Raw genomic sequence first — 12,289 nt, forward strand, 5'->3', positions numbered from 1 at the left:
CTATTATTTGTTGATGACAAAAGGGGGAGAGTGTGTGAATTATAATTAGGTAACTCATTGGGTTACTCATGGAAAACATGAGATAAAATGCATATGAATGATGAATTCTTGCTATTAATGATTATTCATATTTTCCATCATTCATGTGTTTTTCATCATAAAAAAGGGGGAGATTGTTAAGGAATGCCATGTCAACAGTGCCATATCAGCCTCTATTAGTTTTGATGATAACAAACATAAATTACTAATGGCTATATTGAGTTATGTATAGCTAATTAAATATGAGAGCAAGTGGACCAAATCCAACTTAACGTCAGATGCCCAAGTCAAGGCCAAGTTAAGATGGACATGAACTCCAAGTCAACATGAGCATTAAGAATGGAGTATAAGAAGATTCAAGAATATCAACTCAAGCTCAAGCAAGAAGACTTAGCAAATTAGGGCCTAAGAGATATCCTTGCATGTACAAATGTTATTGTATTCATTTTCATTAAAACCATGTTATCATGTCATTATATTGACTTAAGACATGTTAGGAAAGTGTATGAAGACATAGGGTGTTAGAAGACTTTGAAAACCCTTGAAGTCCCTTGATTGTGCTTCTAGGCTTCAGACGGAGTTTCGTCTTAAAAATGCCTAAACGGATACTTTTAATGACTATGTTTTAAATGAGACGGAGCTCCGTCTGAGTCAGACGGTGAACCATCAGGGCTAAAATTTGCTCGTTGTCTATCTGTTGGGGGTTTAGGCTAAGGCACTCAAATGCCATTTATATAAGCCCAATTCACCCATTTTAGAGCAACAACTTTGCCAACTCATCATCTACTCTCTAAAGACTCTCAAGCTCTTAAATTACAAGAAATCACTTGTTTTACCTCTCACCCTTACTCCACCCTTGAAGAACATACCAAGGTGTTTAAGCAAGCTCATTGGAGCAAAGTTTGAGGTGATTGAAGGTTTTTGTTGGAAGGTCATTGGTGGTGCATATCATCTCTATTTGGGCATACAACTCATTGCATCACACTCACACAAGGGGTAAAGTGTCACACCCCTTGTTAGGTATTCTTCTATCTATTGTATTTGGTTGTTTTCAATTATAAGTCTAGGTAGACTAGAATTGGTTGAGGGTGCTCTTGCTCATGAACAAAAATTGTAGAGGGTGTTCTTCCTTGTGGACAAAGATTGTAAAATGGTGCTCTTGCCCTGCAACAAAGATTGCAAGGGTTTGATTCTCTACCCACTATTAAAAGAGAATCACTAGTGAAATCTCTCTTGAGGCTAAGAGAGGAGTGGACTTAGACTTGTAAAGTCGAACTACTATAAAAACCTTATGTTGTGTTGTGTTGTTTGCTGTTGCTTACTTTCATTTAATTTACAATTTATTTTGAATTCTCTAAACCAAAAAATTGGGCAATTCCACTTCCACTAGTTGTAACATATTCACTTCCATATAAGTTGTATTAACAGGAATGACGAAAGTATCCTGCTAATATCAATTTACTAAACTACCCTTGTGTCTCATCCCATACCCAACCCTTAGGTGGGTGAAGGAATTCCACCTTCACTTATCTTTCTCCTACACCTTGCCGGAAACCACCACCCTTGGCCACCTTCCCCCACCAGCCGGAAATCACTCACCACCATCCCCTTTAGCCTTGAACCCTCAAAACCACTACCACCTTTGCCATGCTGGAAATGGATCCTCTTTTATACTACTCAATCAACTATAGTCCATCCGCTCAATTTCACAACTAGAATAGATCACAGGTTTCTTCAGATATCTAAAGCCCATCTTTTCCATCACTGCAACCCCATATAGGCGGCCATGAAATTTACCCAAGTCTCTCCAAGGAAATCCATTGATATGGGTTCCAACATTTTCCATTGGATTATCATTGGTTTTGGTGGATGGAGAACTCGATGAAGAAAGAGTCATTTTTTTGAGAGAGAAATTGCTGAATCGAGGTTTGAATTGAAGGGAGAAAGTAGGGTTAGGGTTTCCAAGTAGATTGAAATGGGCTGACATGATAAGAGGGGAGTTATTGGGAGAACTGCAAAGGCCTACTCATGACATTAGGTTGAGAGAGTGGTGGCATTGGTTTTGTAGAAAAACATGAGAGAAGGACCAAAAGTGGAGCTGGTGCGATAGCTAAAGCCAAGGTTTGATGGGTCTTAGGTAGTAACGATAGAAGTGAAGGGAGGACCAAAGATGCTTACTCTATCTTCGCTCTGAATAGTGGGTTCTAATGATGCTGCTAATCGCCGATCTTCACCAACGTCTTCATCTCTCTTCCAATGATTTTTTTCGATTGTTTGAGCTCCTTGATTAGTTTGTCTACCTCGTTATAGAAACTAGTCCAATAATGAGTCAACAATCATGAAATCATTGTCAATCATTCGGTAGGTGGAGGATTTCCAACAGGGAGAAGGTGGGGGCGGTGGTCAAAACAGGATTTGTTTGGTCATTGAAGGTGTCTTTTTTGGATTTCACAGGGGAGGCAAATGCAAAATGTCACTTTAAAAAAAAAAAAAAAATCTAAATGACTTGTGTAAACCTTAGAGGGTCTAGATGAAATTTTACCCAAAAAAGGTAGTCAATAATATCTTTTTCTGTTTTTTTGGGTATTATTCTTCATAAATTCAAGAAGTTAGAATCTTAAGAATCAAATCACAAATTTTACATCCAGGTTTATTTTCATCCAGTGCTAAATATATTTTGATAATATTATAGGAAGTTTAAAATGTAAGGAATCAAATGAAGCATAAAACAATCTATATTATGGCCCTTAAACTGAAATGAATAACTAAGCTTGATTTAGAGATACTAATCATGAGAACGGGAAGTTACCTGATACCAGATGCATATCACAGTCATCGGAATAAACACTACTAACATTTTCCACTCAATATATGACATTGCTGCAACAGTTCCCATGAATCCTATGAGTGACATAAGAAGTTCTTCAATTTGATGTGGAATTGAAGTATCAAGGGCATTTTGATCAGTGGATGCCTGTATGCAAAAGTACAGTTTATTCAAAATCAAATTGATGTTAATTAAACAATATTATTTGGATGCATAAGTGACTAATCATTTTACTAACCCGATCCAAAATCCTTCCACTTGGAGTACAATCAAAAAATGACATAGGAGCACAAAAAATGCAATAATGCATTTTGTTGAAAAACAAAGTGGTTGTCTTGTACCCAAGAGTTACAATGAGTATGGACCTTATAAGTACACAAAAAGAACTTCCAAGGGTTAAAACACCATAAACAAGGATAAGAGTAGATCCTTTAACATGAGGTCTCACATCTTTTGAAATAGGAGTAGACAAAACCATCCAATAACTACTAAATATTAGCAACAGTTGGAAAAATATTTGTGCCAAAATTATCATTGGTACCATGGCCCCTTTATATGATGCAGTAATGTACTTCCAATAGACTGAAATACCAACTCCACCTTTTTCTCTTTCCTCTTCTTGGATGAGGCCTTTCCCTTTTTTTTTTTTGGCCCCTACACCCGACCTACGATGCCGAATCGGGCCCAGCGATGGGGCCCACAGGTAGTCGGGAAGGTGGATCTTCATAACCGGGCGAGCACAAATATGCAACATCTTGTTATAGAAGGTCAACGAGGATTGAATGGGGCAACGCAAGGGGCATGATCCGAGGAGAAACACGCCGTCGGCCAACACAAACACGTAAAGGAACACGCACTATAAAACGGATCACCCCTCGGGTAACCAAACACTTGAGCAAATCTTGTGAGCTGCGAGACCCGTCACATCGACGCACGGAGGCGGGCGGACACAAGCGGGCATCAACCTTCGCGACCATCGCGGATACGAGAGAGGCGGGATCCGGAAGCATAATTGATCGCAGTTGGGCGCGGGGAACGACAAAATCTTCAGTCATGGTAAGCGAACAAATGGCGTCCGACAAGAAAGACGGGGGATGATCGAGAATCTGAAGAACGATTAATCGCGCACGAAGAACAAGAGATGCTCCGGACAATATGGTTTTGGACGATCCAATTGAAGAAGGGACACACGGGACCGGGCCGGGCCATTATGGGGATATGGACGAACGCGAAAGGCAGCCGAAATGCAAGGGGATTCGTGGTTTAGTACATCAAATTGGGGTGAACAAGGCCAAGGCGAACACTCGGCGGGAAGGCTAATGAGAGCCCGGACGGTGAGAGGGCCGACATCCAAGGCGCATCGAGAACAAAATAACTCGGAGCGGAGGGGATACAACCTGATCGGCGCGCAAACCAGCCTAATGGGACAAGGACGGGCTTTAGACGATTTGTGGCCAAACGGGTCCGCCCCCGGATAGTCGGAGCATGTTGATGAGTCGTGGAGAAGGAGGAGGAAGGAGAAAGCCAGCCCCAACCTTCAAGATCGAGAATTTCGACCTCTCGGGCACCATCCCAAAGGAAGGAAACACAAACCTTCGCTCAAAAAGGAACGAGTCGAATCCGATGAGGAAGGACAAGGCGGAACCGGCGCGGAGGCGAGTGGCCGAGGTCGAGCGAAAACTAGAAGATCGGGATCATGACGAGGATCTTGATGTAGTAGATCGGGAGCCATTCTCGACGAAATCATGAACATGCCTCTACCAAGGAATTTTATCATGCCAACCTTCACCCCTTTTGAGGGGAAAACAAATCCAAAAGAGCATATCAGCTACTTTAAATCGGTGATGACGGTGCTAGGTCGGGAGGATGAATTGCTCTCAGTAACCTTTCCAAGATCACTTAAGGGCCCGGCTATAAAATGGTTTAGTAGTCTACGTCCGGCATCAATAAATAATTTCCGGGAGCTGGCCCAAAAATTCATAGCTCGGTTCCGAAGCGCAATCGGGAGTAAAAAGACGTCGACGGCTCTTTGGCATACGACAAGGCCGAAATGAGTCCATTCGGGATTATCTCGAAAAGATTTGATGAAGTTGCCATCGAGATCGAGGAGCTAGATGACCAAGTGGCATACAGCGCGCTTTGGAGTGGCATTACTCACCAAAGGCTTCGGAGGTCTTGCTACGGACAAGCCAAAACGACGGCACGTTACGCAGTGCCAAAAGCAAGCCGGTGTCTATGAGGTGATAGATGCCCGGTTAAAGCAGATCGGGACAGGAGATCGGATCGGGACAAAAGATCGATCGTGAGGAAAACCATCCCCAAGTGACAAGCATCAAAGGCCAAAAGTAACCGGAAGCGTGAACGGGTAAACTATACTCCTTTAAACTCGAAGCCATCGGGAGATTCTGATGAATATCCGGGATAAAAAGGAGTTGAAATGGCCCGGGAAGATACGTGCACCTCCAGAGGATCGGGATATGACCAAATATTGCCGATTCCATCAAGATTACGGGCACCATACGGATGCTTGTCGGAATCTGAAGTTCGAAATAGAGAAATTGATTCAACAAGGAAAGTTGGGTCAATACGTGAGGCAGTCGGGGAAGAGTCAAGCATATTCACCGGCGCCAAAGAAGAGAGGTCGATCCCCAAGCCCAAAAGAGCTTGACAAAAAAGCGGACAAAGGGAAAGAGAAGGAAGATCGGGAGGAAACACCCGTGTACGTCATAATGGGGGGACCAACTGTGGAGTCGATCAGAAAGGCGAAACAAAAGGCTCGGTTCGTGGGGGCTGTACATTTGCCTAAGAAAAGGCAAAATCCAGTATGCCCCGAGCCTATAACCTTTACGGACGCTGACCTTGACGGTGTCATGTCACCGCATGATGACGCAATCATCATCAAAGTCAAGATAGCCAACCGGGAGGTTCACCGAGTTCTGGTGGACACGGGATCCTCTGTCGACCTCATCTCGTATGATGCCTTCAGGAGATTAAAGTTGGCTGATGATTTGTTAACACCATCATCAACGCCACTATATGGTTTCGCGGGATCATCCACAAGTGGCGAAGGAACTATCCATCTGGATCTTAAAGTGGGAGTGTCACCCCGAGATACTTCGGTTCGGGTAAACTTCATGGTGGTCCGGGAACTGTCGGCATATAACGTCATTCTGGGACGACCAACGTTGAACGCACTTGAAGCAGTAGTGTCTCCCAGGCATATGAAGTTAAAGTTCCCGACTGAATCCGGAGTCGGGGAATGTTGCTCAGATCAATCGGCTTCCCGACAATGTTATTCAAACTATCTGAAGGAAAAGCGTAAGCCAGAAAGTTCGGGAACGGCCATGAACGTTGAGGTTCGGGATGAATGAAGAAAGATGGGGGAAGGGGGAAAGGATCAACAGCAACCTGATCGAGAAGATTGGTGAGAGGAGATTTCAAGAAGGAAGGTTGTGTGATAATGGATATCTTGATGGTAGAAATGAATGGGATAGAGAGAGAGGAGACAAACGATAGAAAGATGCTAGGCATCCAAAGCGAAGAAAGAATTGAAAACATGAAATGTAGAAGTAGAAAATTGGAGAGGTGGTTTCATAGAACAAGAAGAAGAATGTAGTTATGGTGAAAAAAGAAATGGGAAATGGAGAAGGAGAAGACGAAAGGAAGGATGATCTGAGGATGACTGAGAGGAGGAGAGGTCTAGATGGAGAACGGATATAAAGATCTAATGAGTGGAAGCGAGAAAACACTCCATGACGGGAGAGTTATTACACGAGTAATGCCATTGGGTTAAAAAATGAACATAGAGGAATAGGATCTTTAAAAAATGGAACATGGAGGTATAGTGGAGACAGCTTGTAAAAAGTTTGGTTGGGAGGACATTTGGGACTTGGAGGAGACATGATGTCAGACAAGAAGAAAAAAATCTGGGTTTCTGGGAAAGTTTCTGTTATGGTTTAAAGAGGATGAGGTAATCAAAAAGATTAAAGGAAAGAAAGAATAAAAGAAAGGTTTAACGAGGGTGGGAAGGTTCATATCGAGCGGGGAAAAGTGTAATACATTCTTCAAAGCCTTGAAGAAGGAAAATGCTTGACAGGAGGTCAAAGCCTGATCATCTGTAACATACCGACAAAGTGAGGGGAAGCTACGGTTAGGCAACGAAAGGGGGGGTTTGGTTGGGGTGATAGAACAAACATGTGAGCATGGCTTATAGATGTGAAAAGGTAGGAATTGATAAGAGTTGGACTGTGGCATAGAAACAAGAACGAGATCATAGTGACTAACTCGTAAAAAAATACTAAAGAGGAGGATGGTCGGGTGGTGTAGAAAGGAGTAGGATTGAGTTCAAGGAGGACGGTATAAAGTGTGTTGGGACTTTAAGTGAAAGACTAAAGAGAAATGAAAAGAAGAAGGAAAACGAGTTGTGGATTCACATGTTGATGGTTGAGTAATATTCAGGATGGAGAGGATTGACGAGTAGAACACCATGCGAAAAGATCAAACCTAAACAATGAGGGAGTAGAGGGTAAGGGTTGAGTGGGAGCCTGTGGTTGAGTTGGAAGTGAGAAGTGATTCTAAGGTGTCAACAAGGGAGTATGAAGAAGGATGAAAAATGGTAAATACGGTCAAGGTTGAAGTTAAACCTTGAGGGTAACATAGAGGATACAAAAAGGAAAATGAGAAGGATGAAAGAAGGAAGTTAAAAACTTGGACTGGGTTTACATTGAAGAATAAAAGAGTATCCAAGAAAAGAGAAGAAAGAAGAGGAAACTAATGATATCGGGATGACATTCTGAGATCAAAGAAAAAAAAGTAAAAGGGGTACATGGTGGGAGCACATAGAAGACAGAACCTTAAGATGTGAGGGCCAGAGGAGTAGCCTTGAAATCAGAAGGCAAGTGGTGCACATATGGGTGGGAAGGATTAGAAAAAAGTATTAAGATGGAATATGCAAATAAAAAAGAGATTGAAAGTTGTAAGTGAAGATGAAAAAGAATGTCCAAAGTTAGGGTCATGGTATCCATCAACCCCAGATGTGGGGAATGGACCTCGTGAAAACAAAGAAAATCGGAGTACATGGTGGTTGCAAAGACTACTAAAAGTGGGTAAGCGAGGTATCTTCCATCACGGAGAAACAGATGGAAAAGTTTTTCAAGAGAAGATAATATAAGGTGGATACGGATACTAGTAAGGAAAGGAAAAATTTGAAGGTGGGGTTCAAAGTTTGATGAGGTACCAATAGAAAGACGCGGTTGCAGAGATGGGGGTTGAGGTCAAAAGAACTTTTGATGGGATCAAAAAAAGGTTGGAAGATAAGGGAAGTGGGGAGGAACTAGAAGCAGAACAGGGAAAAGGGAAACTGTTTGCTAGGAGAGGCCAGCTGTGAAGTATTGGTGGACAGCGATGAAGTTTAATGAAAAAAAATGATCAAGGTGGAGAATTAGATCTCTGAAGAATGAAAAAAAGAAAAATCTATGTATCAAAGGAGGGAAGACACAACGGGAAAACGAAGAATAGATCGGGAGGTTTTAAGGAAAGGGGCTAGAAAGAAATAAAAGTAGCAAATGGAAGGACAGGTGGAAAAAAAAAAGGACAACGACTAAAGAGAAAGAAGGGGAAGGATTGACGATGGATCAAAATTAAGGGTTTTACCAATAAAGACAGGGCAATGTTGGACTCACATTAGGACGAATCTTTCTAAAGAAGAACAACACGGGTTCACGTTGATTAATTATCTTAAGGAAGTGCATCTTTTCCAAAGATACCATTCATGGTTGATTCGGATTAATTATTCTTTTTAAAGGAATGCATCTTTTCTTAAAGATACATCACGGGTTCACGTTGATTAATTACTCCTTTTAAAGAACTTGCATCTTTTCTTAAAGATACCATCAGGGTTACGTTGATAATACTCCTTTTAAAGGAACATCCAAAGATACATATGGTTCAGTTGATAATACTCCTTTTAAAGGAACTTGCATTTTCTTAAAGATAATCAGGGTTCACGTTGATAATTATTCCTTTTTAAGGAAGATTGTATCTTTTCTCAAAGATACATCATTGGTGATGCTGATTAATTATTCCTTTTTAAGGAAGATTGCATCTTTCAAAGAACCATTCATTGGTTGATGTTGATTAATTATTCCTTTTTAAGGAAAATGCATCTTTTTCAAAGATACCATTCACTTGGTGATTCCGATTGAGTAATTACTTCTTTCTTAATAGGAAGCATTTTTCTAAAAATAGATAGCTTATAAAGAAAAAATTGACAAAAGGTTAAAATTAGATAAGACTTAACAAAAAGGACGAAGGTCCCAGGTAGCAGGGGGAACTAACAACGTTAAGTTCGGAGAGGGTTGGGGAAGAGGATCAATGTAATCCACAGATCGGGAAAGGGAAATCCTCAATCTCGGGAAGGCCTTCGGGACGAGGGCGTTTGAGTTCATCATAAATCCGAGGGTCCAGAGCTTCTCCAGCTCTGGGGCGAGGAAGGTCGTTTGCTGAGAGCCTTCTTAAAGGCAACTCGCATACCCTCTTAAAGGAAGGAGTAGCAACAGCCGAAGGAGACTCTTGAACTCGGAGTTGAGAAGTATTCCTCCAGACACTTCGCCTTGAAGCTCCGCCGAGGACTCCAGCTCTCTCAACTTGTCTCTCAGCTGGGCATTCTCATTCTTCTCCACCAATAAAAGGGCCTCAGATGCCTTCAGATCTTCGGACACCTTCCCGACTTTCTCTTCCAAGTCACTGACCTTCCCTTTGTATTTGCTCTTGCTTTTGGAAAGGACATCCCTTTCCTTCTTGTCGCCGCTTTCTCTTGGGTCCTTCGATTTCTTCTCCGCATCTTCCTTGGTAATAGCGGTGCGGGCCCGAACGTTCGACTCCCCGTGGAGCTGTTCGGCCAGCGCTAACGCTGGCTGGTCCCGAGCCCCTCGAAGAGACTGAAAAAATGTGCACAGCACCAGCAACATATCTGAAAAAAGAATTTACTCGGGTAAGAAGATTCATAATAGTGATTCGGGAGCTGAGAAGCGTAAGGGAGACGGCGTCCCTCGTCCTTCAAAAAGGGTTCGTATGGACGAACCGGCTCGGGAGGTTGCCCCTTCTTCTTCGGGTGGTGACCTTGGTTTCAACTCCGTGTTCAGCGACTCGGAGTATGCTGAACAGTGGCTAAATGATGCCACTAACGATGCTGATGCAACATATCTGTGCAACCTCCCGAACAGGGAGTTTTTTAATGAGGGATTCAGGTACCTGTCTTTCTTCCTTTTTCTCCCGCCATTTCTTGGTAGTGGACGGGAGGGAATCCTTCAGAATAAAGTTCCCTTGAGAAGGGGAAATTCTTTTGGATAAGAAAAACCAGCCGCGTTGGCTGTGAGGATGAAGGGAATAGTAATGGTGGAATAAGCCAAAAGTCGGGAAGACCCCGATCGACTTACAGAAACCGACGAACCCGATCATAATCCTCCAACTGTTCGGGCTCAAATTGGAAGGACTGAGCTTATAATGCTCAAGCACATCTATGAAAAGATCATGCAACGGGAGACGTAACCCCCCCGATAAAAGCATCATAATATAAGGGATAAAATCCCTCGGGAGGACTATTTACTCTCTGGCTATCGGTCGGGATAATAACCTGATATCCCTCAGGAATACCAAAACTACCCAAAAACCTATCCAGATCCTCGGGAAACAAGGAGCAAAGATAGAATTCAGGTCCCGAGGAGTTCTGGACAAAATTAATGTGCCAGGGAGTTAAGGGTTCGGCTTGAAGAATTTCTAAGGCTGCGGAGTCGAGTTTTTTAACATCAGGTTTACGAGGGATGGCCCCCCGGAAACCGCTAGGACGTTGAAAGGGCGGTCGAGGGGGAGCTTTTGATCTGGATGGTCGGGAGGTAGATGGGACATCAGTCCGAAGAAAGGCTTGGGAAGATACAGCAGGGGGATCTCGGGAAGTGGCCGTAGACTCGGGTCTTAGGGCACTCTGAGCGGAAGGAGTGGCAGAATCGGAAACGGAGCGGGGTTCGAATCGAAACTTTGATCGGGACCCTCCCGGGATTCTACACTTGGAATGGTCTCAACCTCGGCCTCTTCCTCGCTCTACCCCGGTCTCTACTTCCCCTTCCACTTCATCGGGTGCGAGGGATGGAGCCGAGGCTTGCATCGCGCCTCTCTTTGTCCTTACGGAACATCTCTTGAATCTCATCATAGAGTCGGGGATCGTCGTCTGGGTTGAGCAGCTATTAGATTTGGATTTCTCCTCATCGAAGATTGCTCATGGAGTTCTTTCGAGCGATCCCGGTCAGGTTGTATTTTTCGTTTGATCGCTATCACCCTCACTGGTATAACCCTCACCCGACGACGCATCACGATAGATGGGAACGGGAACCTTGTTTTGATACCTAAACCCTCTCAAGCTTACTTTTGGCTTCTTCGGGGCCTTATATCTTCTCGGGGCCATAAGGAAAAAGAAACTCGATTAAAAACGGGGAAGGCTTGAGAAGGCTTCGAAGTCGATCGGGAGCGTTGCTTAGTCGAGAGCGAAGAAAACAGTGAGAAGAAAAGGAAGGTAAAGGCCCCTATTTATACTACCGGAAGAGGCGTTACACTTCTTGATCAGACGGTTACGACTCTTGACGATCAACGGTTGCAAAGCAAAACGGTTCGCCTCCCGAAGCTCTCATTATGAAGCCTACGCCTAGCCGCCCGACGTGTCAATCTCAGGTTGGGCGAAGTCTTGAGGACAGCCGTTACAAAAAACGGCTGGTCACTTTAGTGCGCAGGCATTCAATGCGCCCACTAAGGGATATTCCTGGAAACGTCCCGAGGGAAGGGAACTCGTGGAACCTCCCGAGATACGACTCATTCCAACCACTTAACTATCCCGAACATCGCAAGCAATGATCGGGATAGGGGGCTTATGATACGGAAAGATATGCACCAGTCGGGTATAACCCGAGTGAATGGGTACCGTCATATTAAACGGGTTACACCCGACCCTATCATGATGCAACGTAATCGGGTCCCAGCTGAATGGGGCTCCACATTGCTGTTAGTCGGGAAGGATGCCGATCTTCTATAATCGAAGGCGTAACGTACGCCACAAATATAGCAATCATCCTTGTTATAGAAGGTCAACTCGACAGCTGATTGAATGGGGCTAACGACAAGGGAGCATGATCCGAGGAGAAACATCAGTCCTTGTCAGGCCAACTTACCAAACACGTAAAAGGTAACACCCGCACTATAAATACACAGATCTACCCCTCCGGTAAGTAACCAATACACTTTGAGCATAATCTTGTGTAGCTTTTGCACGAGACCTCATTCTGTTCATCATCTGACTTTGCCATCGGAGGCGGCTGCCCGGCACACAAGCCGGCCCGCATCTAACCTTTCTTGCAGAACTCATCGTCCCGGATACGA

General features: G+C 43.7%; 1 protein-coding gene across 1 annotated transcript in view; it reads right to left on the reverse strand.

Annotated features, from left to right (window-relative positions):
- LOC149024534 (ABC transporter C family member 3-like) overlaps positions 1-12,289 on the reverse strand; it is a 29,304-nt gene that overhangs the window by 14,185 nt on the left and 2,830 nt on the right. The window contains 3 exon segments of the mRNA XM_089143490.1: positions 2,849-3,013; positions 3,105-3,531; positions 9,398-9,804. Of these exon segments, the coding sequence (XP_088999616.1) occupies positions 2,849-3,013; positions 3,105-3,531; positions 9,398-9,804 (999 nt within the window).

Source organism: Hakea prostrata, chromosome 2, assembly GCF_041222555.1.
Source record: "Hakea prostrata isolate BN-2017 chromosome 2, UWA_Hpros_2, whole genome shotgun sequence".
NCBI classification, from domain to species: Eukaryota; Viridiplantae; Streptophyta; class Magnoliopsida; order Proteales; family Proteaceae; genus Hakea; species Hakea prostrata.